Below are 14,619 nucleotides of genomic sequence, written 5' to 3' on the forward strand. Positions count from 1 at the left end.
GGTCTTGAGCCAAATTGGATAGAGCAGAGATGGACTGTCATTTGTCTGACCTCAGTTGTGTATCTGTAATGTAGCTGTAATCGTCTCCGCCTGCAGAAGTGGACTGAGGTCCTATTTTGTTTTAAAGGAGATATAACAAATAAAATCAGTGAGTCTAGTGTGCGGTCTTTCTGCCCAAATATGTAAGCATTTACTTTAGGATAAGGTAAGCAGTGCCTTGAACTCACTGGTTCTACTGAGTAACTCTCTGTTGTCTATAAATGGGACCGAGGTTGGCTCAGACGTGGGTGTCTACGTTAGAGACATTCGTGTTTAGTCAGATGAATCCCACCCCAGTCTCCTGTGGTCCTCATCAGGTCTCTGACAGCTCTGCTGTTAGCCCTTATGGAAGCCAAGTACAGTCTCTGTCTCTTCTATTTCTCCTTTTTTTAGGGAGGTTTATTTGGGGTTTTTTTTCGTTGAACAGAAAGTCAGTCTTGGGCATTCAGCTGCAGAAGAAAGTTTGTGTTTGAAGATCACGCTTGGATCTTTCAAGTAGGTCTAATTAGATGCCTTTTCCTCTTCCGTTGATCCGTAATAAGCTTAGGCACTCTCTGTTTTTTTGTCCTGTTTCTGAGGACCGCTGCCCAAGGCGCCTAGCATTGCACAGGGAAATTTCTGTATCATCTCATTTCGCACCATGAGCTTTGTTAGTCAGCAGGAATGAATTATTTTTAGGACATAAGCTAACTAAATTGCACTGAAGTGAAAAAGGTGCTCTGTAGCTTCCAAGAGGTAATATTAGAATATAATCGGAATATAAATATTTTGAGCAAAAGATGCTTAAAAATTTGGTAAAAATTAGTAGCATAGTGCTATTTTTTTAGTTTGGATTTTTATACGTTTTAGATTTTAAAGTTTGAATTTAAACCAATTTAGTTGAATTGATGTGGAAAACATGTTCAAATAGCCAAGCATTTCTTTCAAACGAGAATAAGCAAAGTAGCACCTACAAAGAGTGTTTCGGCTTTAAAGTGTTTTGTATTTTTGAACCCAAATCTACAAGTTCCTGTTGGATTAAAGTGGCCTGGAAAAATGATCTTTTAATTCTGTGTTGCAATATTTATGAGCCACCCCTGTCTCAAAATGGCTGCTGTTGCTTAGTGGAGACGTAGGCAATTCGTGGTTGGGCTGTGGCCTCTCAAGACATGTATCTCCTTTTGTTCAGAAGACTCTCAGGCTGCAGGAAGCACCCAGACGTCACAGCAAAAATGGAGAATGCAAAAAAGAAGTCAGCAAGTTACAAAGGAGGAATGGGCAAGTAAAAGGCAAAAGCCTGAATCCCATCTGTCCTAAATAATGAACTGCTCAGCCCTGGGCTGGCGGCACAGGCCACCTGCAATTCAGGGTGTCGGGCACAAATCTTCCGCAGTTAGGTACTTATCTCCTTCCTCACAGAAAAAAAAAAAAAAATAAAAAGAGATCCCTTTTACTTAGTTCAGTAAAGGGAAAAGAAACTTCTATTTAGATGTGTTTGCCTCTTGGAGGATGGACTTGAGGACAGAGGAGAAGGGTGCCCTAACAGCAGGCTGCTTGGCAGGCTGAGGGGATGTGGGGAGTCTGCTCCAGGGAAGCTGTTCCACTTCATATCATTCAGTAACGGTTTTATTGAGGGTTTGAAGCCGAGTTCCCAGCAGGCACACCATAACTCCTTTCTCTCTCTCTCTCTCTCTCTGGCCCATTGATGGTCTCGATACTGCTCCAGATGTACAGAAAGTGGGATGCCCACCGTTAAAGGGAGGTTCTCGCCTCAGGATGCCTGCCACCTCGAGCTTAGCCTCGCGCTTGGTCCATGAGAAAGCCACGGCTCCGACTGCAAAGCTGAGTGATTAGGGGATGCAGAGATGGGACTTTTGCAGGGAGCGCCTGAGCCGCCGGGCTGCTGGACAGGGTGAGACCCAGGCCAGCCAATTCATCTTTTAGCTCCACATGCCTTTTGGTAGAGATGCAGGTCTCGTGGGGATTGTGGGGACGTGCTCCTGCATCTGGAAAAGATGGCTGAGTTCTGGCATAAGAAGGGCCCTGGGGTTTTGAGGTCAGAGTTGAGGCAGGTATGGAAGATGGCAATAGCTGTGATCTTTAGTCAAAAAAATTCCTTTTTGTATATTCAAGCAGGTTTTTTTTTCTCTCCTCTGCTAATCCAGTCTGGAAGATGAGTCAAAAAAGAGAAGCCGATGCTACACACACTGCGCACTCTTAAGTATTTGTTTTAAAATAGGTGTGAGGTCAAGCTAGAACATGGTTTGCAATTTGGGTATTTACTGCAGCAAATTTTCTGCTCTTTCTGACTGTTTTCTGTGACTTTCAGCCAGTTCCACCTCCACAGAAAGAAATACTGTGCATATGAAAGAGGCCATTATGAATCTTCCCTTAGGAGATTTGTGTGTGTGTGTGTGTGTGTGCTCTGCTTGTAAACTACAATCTTCATTATTTATGCCAGTGTTTAAAACAGCTTTCTGATTCTCTGGTTCAAATATTCCAAACCTACTCCAGCTACATTTTACTATGCACAACTCCCACCGACCATCAGATTTTATTTCAAGTCATTTTTCATGAAATAACACGCATCACAGCCAGAATCCTGTGTTGCTGTTACCTGGTTTTCTTCACAGTTTTCCAGCTGTATTCCTCCTCCTTGTGACAAACTGTGGCCAGTATTTCTTTTTATCTTAGAATACACAAATTCCCGTCATCTCCCTTCCTAAACAGTGCCCTGTAATCCTGTTATAATTGTTGTTGACATTTTTGGGATTCCTGCAGGTTATTAACGCCTTTTTAATGAGAATCCTGGGATTGGAACTGTTTTCTGAACAATGTTTACTCAGGAATTGGTAGATTATTTCTTTTTCTATTTTCCTTTACATCCCCTATTTTTTTTTTTTGTCTGACACCTTGTTATGTTCAAAGTGGAACTATGGGACTAACTGATTCGGGGCTTTGCTGCCAAATCAATACATTAAAGAAAACCTCTGTTTCAGACTGAGCAAAGATGATACTCAACCTAAAATATTTAGAATGACTGGGGAGATTTTTTAATGTTTTCACCCCTTTTTAAAAGAAGAAAGAAATTTGACAGTTTTCAAAATTAAACTGTCGTTTCAGACAGAAAGAAAATTCTGGTTTTCCATTTTCTGTCCATGTTTGACTTCAAATCATAAATAGTTTCAGTGTTCGCTGAACTTTGTTTTTTGGTGGCCAAATTACTTCCCTAAAAGTTTTTGTTTCCCTCAGAGCGATTCCTTTTAATACTTTTTGAGCAGTGTTGAGTAGATATGTCTGTACGTTCCTTCTGTTTACGTATCTGTATTTATATGTAGGCATAGAAAGCAAAGGGAATGTCTTTATCTTAGTCATGCACATCTCACTTACTTGATTCCACTGTGGTATAAGGCCATGGGGTAAGTGGTGGTTACTGGGCTCAAAAGTGGAAGCTCGACCATAAAGACCTAAGCAGGTCTTTGCAGAGAGATAGTAGTGGCATTTTGAACATTTGGCCCCTTTAAACACTGGGATTTTACTTGCGTTTATGTACCTAGATACCTAAATCCTGGGGAGGTTGTGTTTTAGATGCCTTCACTCTATGTTTGGTTCTCATTTGACATCACAATTGTGTGTTCCGAATCACTGGGCTTCTGAAGGAGCCACGTGAGCAGCCTCATTCACGTGCTGATGGCTGTGAGAAAGCAAACAGGTTGTCACAACAAATGTTCCTAGCTACATCCTAAAATGGTTTCTGTAGTGTGAGGGTTTTGTGTTCAAATGTTTTTTTCTGCTCTTGTTGAAGTGCCAGATCTGAAGACATGTTGAAAATCTGGAACAAGCCCAGCGCTTGTCCTCAGGGATGTTTGAAAATTCATGCGACTTCTAAAATTCACTCAGGACGGACAAAGGAAGGATGCTTGTGATTCATTGTTATTTTGAAAACAGACTTTGAGTTATCATCATGTTTTTACTCTTCCCTTTTCCTTGCCAGGGAGTGAAGCCGATTTCAGTGCTTCAGGCAGCATGGGCGGTATTTCAGCGCCTGAAGTCCATGTGTCTGCTGCTGGAAGCAAAAGATCTTCTTTTTCTCTCAAGTAAGCAAAGCAATCTTTCATGAATAGTGCAAGTGTCACTAGTGCAGAGGTAGACTACTCTGTAAGGTCTTGCAGCTAATACAGACAATAGCAGTATTGTGAGTTTTAAAACAATTTGGGTGATGCTGTGCTCTCGGGCAGTACTTATGTTGATGAGAACTGTGATATGAGAAAGAAGAAAAAAAAATACAAATGCTGTGTTTGGAGACCAAAACCAAAGAGTTCAAACATACAGGACTGGTTTCCTGCCCTTTGTGGAAGAGCTGGCAGGCAGGCTGGGACTGGCAGTGGGATAGCCCTGTGCTTAAGGCACACACGTCTCCAAGGTCGCAGCGTGCCCCAGTGTACAGAGGTTGGCAGAATGATGCTTAATGAGCAGTTTCCTGTCTGTGTCATGAGACTGTTGGAAAAATAAATGTTACTTAAGTGCTCTCTAGGTTATACCTAAAAAGTAAAGGTACTGGCTGGGGGAAAAAGCAATACTAGATATAATATGAAGCCCTAAAATCACCTTACTTGCAGTAAGATGATGTATCATTTCATAGATTATTGTGCATTTAAATATAACTTTACGTTAGAGCATACTGACCTACTTAATTGGACAGAAGTCCTCTGTAAGAATGCTCCTTCCAATGCATGGCTGTGTTACGCACAGTCTGGGCAAATTCTGCCTCACACAAGAGTTGATGCTGTACTGTACCGAGTGGAAAGAGATGTCTCCTTTGCAATATGTTCTCTTTTAACTGTTTGCCTTAAGTCGCTGTGAAACGTTTCCACGTTGTCACAAGCCACAGTCCTGCACTTCATTGTGAAATGGTTATAAAATGACCCAAACGGCAGCAGTGCGATGAAGGTCTGCAGCAGCCACTCAACCACCTGTTCCTTATAAACGGTTCCATTTTCGGAGAAGGGAGGAAACCAAGTCAGATGATTTTGAGAAGAGAGCTTGCTTCATAATTCTGTGGTATTTCAATTTTTATGTTTAAGCTTTCTCTTTTGCTGGCTAGATTTGCCTTTTACCATATTTTTTTGAAAACAGCCCTTCCGTTACAGTTTAGAAGAACAACTGGCATGAGAGGATGAAGTTAGCAGCGTAGTAGTGCAGAAGGCAAAGCAAGTGAGCAACTGAGGAATGCCCCTCGAGAAGCTGTCCTCAGAGCACCCCAGCCCTTTGGCAGCTGTCGGGCAATGCAGATACCAATTGCTGTCAAGCACAAAGCTGACAGTCCGATTCTTTAGTAAAGAGTGGGAAAAGAAAGGTAGATATGTACGAGGGAAACTGGAAGGAAGAAAGAAAAGGCTGTGCTTTTCTAATACTCTTTCAGACTGCTCACAGTGGGTTTTGAACTATATCTAAGCAAGTGAATAGCTGACAATGGCAGCTGAAGCAGCCGGTATGCCAAAGGCAGGAAAGAACAGTGGCTCAACCAAAATCTGTTTTCACTGCACGCTGTGATCCTTCAGGCTGCTTGCTGAGGAGCTTGAAAGCAGTCTTACAGCAGACCTCCGTGGACAGGCATCTCTATGCAGACTTGGCTGGGAAAGGCTGCAGCGTGGTTCTTCTGGCACTAGTCCAGGCTGCAGTTCTCTCATTACTTAATGGAGTCAGAGGTTCAGGGAACGTGGATGATCTGATGGAATCACTGGGAATTGTGCTGTCCACTGAGAAATGTGAAAATGGCCGAGGTTTTCCTAGATCACGTAATTCAGACTGAGTGCCCCACAGTCAGTGAAAGAACGTGCAGTGGCTGATGACTTTGGGACTGACTTTCTTCACAGCCACTCACAGTTTCCTGTCTGTTTTAGTGTTTAGACAACTTTGTGTGTAAAATAAGACGCATAATGGGTTGCGTGATGAGGATAATCCAATATGTCTTAACCGTGTTGCTTCCCCTGCAGCCGTGGCCCTTATGGTCGGAATAATGGATCCTTATCCTACAAGTCCAGAGCCAGCCCACCTGCTTCCTGTGAAAAGGACCCTTTGTCAAGACTGGGCAAAAGCCAGCTGTGTCCTGCTAACGTCCGCCAGAATCACGGAGCTTCTTCAGCCAGCAGGAGCAAGCCAGGCTCATGCAAAGGAAGCGACAGCAGCTCAGTGATGAGGCAAGTCTTTATTTCAGCATGCCAGTGTTCAGCGCACTGACTTACCGTCTCTGCACGGTAATGTGGCATTGGCTGTCTCGGTTGCCGTGCAGGTCAACTTGCTCCTCAGCATAGGTGTGACTCCTCATATTGGTGGCTCGCCAGTCAACAGGGTGCTCCATCCCCTGTAAAACCTTTATTGTTTCAGCACTGTAAAATTCAAGGTTACTTTTAGTCAAAGCCCTTTGTAGTTGGTTGTCACTCCAAGGCAAGCTCCTTCATGGGGTTTCATGGCATCAATTCCCATGTGGATTTACTGGTTCTTTTGTATAAGGGTCCTTTCACTTTGGAGAGTCTTGGCTGGGGTAGTATAGAAAATATGATCCACTCAGGTGAAAATTCACCCTGCCCAGCCTTAGGCACCTCTCTGTGCAGTTTCCTGTACAGGAAAGAAAACAGATACCTGTCAGAGCATGCAACCCGTATTGCAGAGAAGAAATTGCCACCACACTGCTGCTGTTTCCCTCTCTCTCTCTTAACAGCCAAGCATTATCAGATGCGCACCTAAAGCTAGACAGGATGAATCTAGGTTTCAGGGTGCTCAGCTTCCTACCTCACATGTGGAGCTGAACGCAGTCCCTACACTACCTCACCTGACCGTGTCTGCAGCTGGGTGCCTTTGCCGGTGGCCCGGCTGCCTGCCCTTGGGCACACCACACCTGTTTAGGGTGAGGGGTTGGCTGGGTGTTTTAAAGTTAAATGTCTCCCTACACTGAAAACAAGTACAATAAATAGCAGATTTTGCACTATAGCCACAAATCAGCCATTTCCTCAAGTACTTTGATTTGCCAGAGGGAGTCACTAGTGCGGACACTGAGGAGCCCCAAATGAGTCAAGCTTTGTATCAGTCTATGGGATGTTTTTCTTTTTGCCAGGACTGAAGAACTGTAGGAGTGATGTCATGTGATGTTTGTTTTTTTTTCTTGTCACCATTTCTTGTGGTGACAATCACAGCATGAAGCCAGAAAATCCAGAGCAGTATTTAAATTCTCTGCAGCAGAAAGAAGTTACAGTGCGGCATTTGAAAACAAAGCTGAAGGAATCTGAGGGCAGACTTAAAGAAAGGTATATTTCACTTCAGAAATCAGAGGCAGAAAGATTTATGCAGGAGCATTTAGGGGTGGGAATCCTGAATGTTTTTACTCATTTCTTGGCCACATAAAGTCTTCATTAAGAAATTTGAAATGTGATCAATCTGATTTGGTTGGTTTCAGATATTTCAGGTTTCATAGCGTGCTCCGTGAATACGTACCATGCAGTTTAGTTATGAATATGGCTGTCTCTTTTTCCCTTTTTTGAACTTCCCTAGCAGAATATTTTTAAAGGGTCATTTTTTACCAGTCTGATTTAGCATTGAGACCTTTTCTACATAAACCAGTTTCTACCTGCAGGCATGTCTTAGCTTAGTCTCCTGTTCTGCCTTACTCAGTGAAATATGACTACAGCTGTCCCCCTTCTCCCCTAATGAAAGAAAAGCTCTTACACAAACCAGTGTGCCCGCTTGTGGTTTTGTCGCTTAGATACTGAATTTTTTGCAAGAGCCCTTTGTATGGATGCTGAGCAAAGAAGCGACAACGTGCATTCCACAGCAACAGACGTCATCTCTTTTGCTAAAGCTGCACTCTGAGAGCTGGCTCTCCAGCACACACAGCCCAAGCGGGCACAAAGGGGTGTTTGAGTGGAGCCCCAAGGCAGAGTCCCAGGGACAACTTGGACCAGCTCGGGATAGCCCGACCTCTGCATCTGGGAGGGCTGGATCTCAGTAAGGGCCCCCTCTCCCCACTTGCTTGCAAGTCAAGGCAGCAGCCTCTGGCTCCACGCTGGGCTGGGTGGGTGCAAAGCAAGCCAGGTGCCTGCAGCCCCGAGCCCTCCTGCTGTCTGAGGCCAGTGTTGGCTCTGGCTGTACGTGACGAGCTGCTGGCAGGCACGGGGGACGCATCCAGGCAGCAGTTCCTCATTTCATAGAATCACAGAATCATTAAGGTTGGAAATGACCTGTAAGATCATCAAGTCCAACCATCAACCCCACACCACCATGCCCACTAAACCGTGTCCCACAATGCCACATCCACACATTCCTTGAACACCTCCGGCGATGGTGACTCCACCACCTCCCTGGGCAGCCTGTTCCAATGCTTCACCACTTTCTCAGTATAGAAGTTTTTCCTAATATCCAACCTGAACCTCCCCTGGCGCAACTTGAGGCCATTTCCTCTTATCCTATCACTTGTCACCTGGAAGAAGAGACCAACATCCACCTCTCCGCAACCCCCTTTCAGGTAGCTGTAGAGAGCGATGAGGTCTCCCCTCAGCCTCCTCTTCTCCAGACTGAACAACCCCAGCTCCCTCAGCCGCTCTTCATCAGGCTTGTGCTCCAGACCCCTCACCAGATTCCTTGCCCTTCCTTCTCTGGACACGCTCCAGCACCTCAATGTCCTTCTTGTAGTGAGGGGCCCACAACTGAACACAGCATTCGAGGTGCGGCCTCACCAGCGCCCAGTACAGGGGCACGATCCCCTCCCTGCTCCTGCTGGCCACACCATTTCTGATACAGGCCAGGATGGCGTTGGCCGCCTTGGCCACCTGGGCACACTGCTGGCTCATCTTCAGCCGGCTGTCGATCAACAGCCCCAGGTCCTTTTCTGCCGGGCAGCTTTCCAGCCTCCAGCTTTCCATTTCCTCCAGGGGGAGGCAGTAGGTGAGATGTTAAGCGCTGCACTGGTTGGACCTTACCTAGAGCCAGCACTTGCACCTCAGTATGTCCAGGATCAGAGCACAGCCCACAAGGCTGCTGGCTGTGTGGCGAGGTCGGTGACTCTAGTGTCGTGGTTTAAGCCCAGCCGGACTAATCACCACACAGCTGCTCACTCACTCCCCTTCCTCAGCTGGACAGGGGAGAGAAAATATGAGGAAAAGGCTCGTAGGTCAAGATAAGGACATAGGGAGATCACTCACCAATTACCATCATGGGCAAAATAGACTTGACTTGGGGAAATTAGTTTAATTTATTACCAATCAAAATCAGAGTAGGATAATGAGAAGTAAAACCAAATCTTAAAAAGCAACACCTTCCCCCCACCCCTCCCTTCTTCCCGGGCTCAACTTCACTCCCGAACCTCTTCCCCCCCGAGCGGCACAGGGGGATGGGGAATGGGGGTTGCGGTCAGTTCATCACACGTTGTTTCTGCCGCTCCTTCCTCCTCACACTCTTCCCCTGCTCCAGCGTGGGGTCCCTCCCACAGGAGACAGTTCTCCACGAACTTCTCCAACGTGGGTTCTTCCCACGGGCTGCAGTTCTTCACGAACTGCTCCAGCATGGGTCCGTTCCACGGGGTGCAGTCCTTCAGGAACCGACTGCTCCAATGTGGGTCCCCTGCGGGATCGCAAGTCCTGCCAGCAAACCTGCTCCAGCGTGGGCTCCTCTCTCCACGGCTCCACAGGTCCTGCCAGGAGCCTGCTCCAGCATGGGCTTCCCACAGGACCACAGCCTCCTTCAGGCATCCACCTGCTCCAGCGTGGGGTCCTCCACGGGCTGCAGGTGGATATCTGCTCCACCGTGGACCTCCATGGGCTGCAGGGGGACAACCTGCTTCACCATGGTCTTCACCACGGGCTGCAGGGGAATCTCTGCTCCGGCGCCCGGAGCCTCTCCTCCCCCTCCTTCTTCACTGACCTTGGTGTCTGCAGAGTTGTTTCTCTCACATATTCTCACTCCTCTCTTCTCCGGCTGCCGCTTCCCGGTTTTTTTCCCCCTTCTTAAATATGTTATCACAGAGGCGCTACCACTGTTGCTGATTAGCTCAGCCTTAGCCAGTGGCAGATCCGTCTTGAAGTCTGCTGGCATTGGCTCTATCAGACATAGGAGAAGCTTCTAGCAGCTTCTCGCAGAAGCCACCCCTGTAGCCCCCCCCTGCTACCAAAGCGCTGCCACGCAAACCCAATACACTCTAGTTAGCAATCAGCCGGCGTGTCTGGGCAGCCGACTTACATCTCTGCCAGCTCCGTCGAAGGCAGCAGCAAGTGCTGCATGGAAAAACTTGCTTCTTTCTTGGAGCATCTCTGCAGCATAGCCATCCCAGTGCAGTGGAGCCTCACGTTGACTCTTTAACTGACCGGTCAGCAGAAGCGTTATAACTTTTTTATTTTGCTACAGGGAAGTGGAAATAGAAGAACTCAAAGCTCAGCTGGGACGGATGAAGGAAGACTGGGTTGAGGAAGAGTGTCATCGTGTGGAGGCAGAGCTGGCCGCCTTGGAAGCAAGAAGGGAAGTTAAACAACTCAAGCAGGTTATTGAAAGCATGAAAAACAGCTTGGCTGAGAAAGACAAAAAAATGCAGCAATACTTCATAGACATAAGCATTGAAAACAAGAAACTGGAGTCTTTGCTGCAGAGCATGGAGATGGCTCAGAGCAGCTCTGTGAGAGATGAGCAGTGCCTGGAGCACAGGTGTGACTCAGAGGGGAAGCCGTTGGTGTTGTGTGCCACAATGCCAGACATCCTCACCACAGAGGACCAAGCTCTGGAGGAGGTGGCAGATAGTGGGCTGCTTCTTAATGAGGGCACAGCTAACGGGACTGATTCCTGTGAAGACAGTTTGACCACCATAACCTCTGAGTTGAGTGATCCAGCTCCCTCCAGTTCTGCTGTGACTCAAGAGATGCTTGAAAGTGTTCTGGATGAGAAAGTAACTTCTTTCCAGGAGGAGGAGAAAGTCAGCAATGTGATGGTGGAACAGGCCATCCAGACTGACGTGGTGCCATCTAGCCTAGATGTGGAGCAGCTCATTCAAAACATCTTCAGAGCTCAAGACGCCTGTCCTCTAAGCCCACCATCTTCACTGAAGGAACTGGGTGAATTCTCTCCTGGAAGGTTCAGTGACTCTGGTATCATAGTGGACTTAACTCCAAGTCATCTAAACGCTGCCATCCTTTTGTCTCCTGTGGAGTCTCCCTGCAGGAAGGTGGAGCACGGAGTTAATGAAAACCATTTCGTGAAAGAACGTGATTTTACAGAACCTCATGATGATGAAGCCTTTGGGTATGTCAAGACAGGAATAAAGAAGAGATACTGTAGCAGCCCCTGTTGTACCAACTATCCTGTGGGCTTTCCGTACTCGGAGAGGAGGAACAGATCCCGTTTACAGTATTGGAGCATTGTTTTGTGTTTGCGGCCTGGTGGCCCTGCACTCTTTACACCATATACCCTTCAAGATGAGAACCTGAAGTCCACTCCATCCCTGGGCACCGGCTGGCTGAGGCAGAGAGAAAGAGGGATGAGAGAGATCGTAAAAAGTTATTGTCTATTCTGGTAGTCCACCATTTTGCTCCTGACTATTTGATTGGCACTATAAATTGTTTCGAAAACACATTTCTTGTTTCAAAATGAAAAAGCTGAACGCTGTAGTTCCACAAGATGGTTTTAACTGGTGTTTTTAACAGTACTGCTGCCTACAGAAATAGTCTTCCTGCTCCCAGGCACTGTGTCCCTCCCCTGTGCTGGTGTCTTTCTGGTGCCAGCACATCTGCACAGTGAACATGACCAGGGAAATCAAGGAGAATTACAGCTAGCGCTCTGCCATGTTTGTTTGCTGAATTAGCTTGAAGGTCAATCAGTTTCCCTGGCTGGTTCACTGAGCAAACGTACAAGTGCTTTGCACTGGCTCAAGGGTAGCAGGAGATGCGCATGGGAACAGATGGCCGGAGAAAGGTGGGGTATGTCTTTAGGCAGCACTAACCTGAAACATTTGTGAAACTACAGTGTTAAGTGAGGGACGTGGAGACTGGTTCCCACTAAGGGTATCACTCATGTACTCCAGAAAGGCTGCTAGTGTTTACAATTTGTTGTCCAAAGAGTCAATTCAATTTAGAGGTAAAACCCGTATTTCCCAGGAAGCTTCAAGCACATCATTCATGCCTGTCTCGTGTAGTGCTCTTAATCGTTGTTGGGAGTCTTCAAAAGTGTTACAATGCTAAGTATGGGTGTGGATACACTTTGAAGATTGATGTTGTTTTGAAGTCTTAATGAGTTGGAACCTGATAGTCATTTGAGCCCTTTGAAATACTTTGTATAAATGTGTGGTGTTTTAACTTACTGTTTGTTTAATCGCTTTATTGTAAATTGCCTTTATAATCACAAGTTCAGCAAAGCATGTTAAAAATGTTAAACATGTGTGAGTGTTTTCTTGTAGCAAAGCTATATAAAATAGACCGTCTCAGCTGAGCTATCAGGCACAGGCAGAGCTGGAGGGGGCACTGTGTCAGGGCATAAGGAACCATCAGGACCCGGAGAACACCTCATTTCAGCTCCAAGCGTAAGCACTCAGCCAGAGAAAAAGGCTCCAGCCGGTCTGTGGACACACAGGCCACCTGCTCTGCCGCATCCACGCTGCATTAAAGATGCAAGTGACCTCATCTTTAACCCAATGCAATCTTCCAGAAGCTTGCAACTTCTCCTTTCTGCACTGCCAGGAGAGTATCAGTCTTCCTGGCATTTAACAGAAGTCCAGAAGGCCTCGTTTAACCCGGCCGAGAGGCATGCAGTCTCCATGTGCCCAATGAGATGCCACTGTGACCATCAAACCACGAATTCTCCGTGTCCCAAACTTGAGATCTGTGCCTAGGTCAGATGAGGGCAATGCTATCCAACAGATGAAATAGTGGAGTTTGTCTGGCTCCACCCAACCTTTCATCAACACCTTACAAAGAAGGTAATTCTTACTGTCTTGCTTGCTCAATTACTTCTCTTTTAAACAAAACTTGTGTCAGAACCTACTTATGACTTAGTTAAAATTTCTGGTTTTCTAGGCAGAGATGATCTAGGCAGATAGCTCCCCCCACCCCTTCCCATTCTTTTACAACTTCACTGTTCCCTGTGTTACAAATCTGTAATATAAAAACTCACCTACACACTGTACGAGGGTGAGCAGGCACTTCTTTATTGCAGCGCTGGACGCACAGGGGATCGCTCCACCTCGTGTGCGTGCTTAGTTTCTCCGCTACAAAAGTTATATACAATCAAAGTATACATATTCATCACATTTCCAAGAAACAATTAACATACTCATACCATTTCTGAGAACTCATTAATATATGTAAATGCTCGTGACGCATGCGCCTCCAGGGACACAGGTGGTCGTCTAAGGTCCTCTGGTGGTCGTCCATAGTCTTCCTCATGGTGTCCTTTAGTTGAACCCAATCTTTGCGCATGCTCAGGTTGGTTGTAAAATTCCATTCTTGGAATCTTCTTAAGTTTTCCTCGGTTTACTGACCAGGCCTACAACTTATCATTGTCTTGACAAGCAAATTCTACCTATTCACGATGCTACATTGTTCAGCAGTTAGTTTATGATTAAATCACAGATAAATCATACCTAGTTACCTTCATACAGAATATATATAATTTAATTTTTATTAATCGCTCTCTGGATTATACCATTCTACCAATATCCATCCTTAAAACAATCAATGGTTATTTCTATTAATATCGATTGATTGGCATTCTTGATATTCGAATCAAGGTGGGAAAGGTAAGGAACTTTCCAAGCAGCATCACTGGTGCATATCAGGTCACATTGTCACAGGACTCAGATGAAACTTTTCTATTCCATTCTTCATCGTTCCATCTCGTTACTGTTAGTTCCTTAATATGCAACAGCGACTCCCTGGTGAGGTTCCTATGGTTATTGTTTCTAACTTAACAATCCTAACTTATGCCTTTGTATTTTATTATTTTATTTGTTAATCAAATTTAACCTTTCTATATGATCATATTTTGATTATTTTAGAAAATCAGAGTATTTACAATACCTGTATGCACAGGGACTAAGGCTCAGGCACAGAATTTGCTGCCTTCACTCATCTGTCACAAGATAGGAAATCCATACAACCCATGAATTCAGGGATAATAGCATCCACACAGCAGAAGATGGAGAAGGTATTCACCGAAGCTCTGAGCGGCACCTAAGAACCACAGGGACTCCCCTCTTCCTACACACTTTTCCTTCCCCCAGACATTAACTTTTCCTCTTCATTAAAGCACTGTTGCCTTCTACTGCATATTTACCTTGCACACTTTTCCAAGAGGAATTCCACTGTAAATACACATAGTAAGTGTACCAAAATTGCATTTGAGAAATGCTGTTAACTGAACTGAGTTTTCACAGTAGCTTTATGAACAGGAGGATGCAAATTTTTTTCAGTTATGCTACCTATGTAACGAGTATAAGGTGGGAGGATTTTTTTCCCTAACTGTAGGAAATAAAAGAATTTCTGCTAGAAATACGAATTTACCAATAGAAGTAAGTGGTTAAATCGCTCCCCTACGTTCACAACATCAACCTTCCTCAGAAAGGAGCGGTGTGCA

At 45.6% G+C, this 14,619-nt stretch overlaps 1 protein-coding gene across 1 annotated transcript; it reads left to right on the top strand.

The window, feature by feature from the left end:
- The first annotated feature begins 679 nt into the window (after nt 1-679).
- Nucleotides 680-11,593, top strand: LOC132317511 (syntabulin-like). The gene is given in 8 exon segments (XM_059821295.1): nt 680-688; nt 1,208-1,307; nt 1,745-1,864; nt 4,013-4,115; nt 6,015-6,278; nt 7,188-7,322; nt 10,411-11,325; nt 11,327-11,593. Coding segments are annotated over 8 exon segments (1,800 nt in total). The 3' UTR covers nt 11,481-11,593.
- The last annotated feature ends 3,026 nt before the right edge of the window (nt 11,594-14,619 follow it).

The sequence above is a fragment of the Gavia stellata genome, chromosome 9 (assembly GCF_030936135.1).
Source record: "Gavia stellata isolate bGavSte3 chromosome 9, bGavSte3.hap2, whole genome shotgun sequence".
Taxonomy (NCBI): domain Eukaryota; kingdom Metazoa; phylum Chordata; class Aves; order Gaviiformes; family Gaviidae; genus Gavia; species Gavia stellata.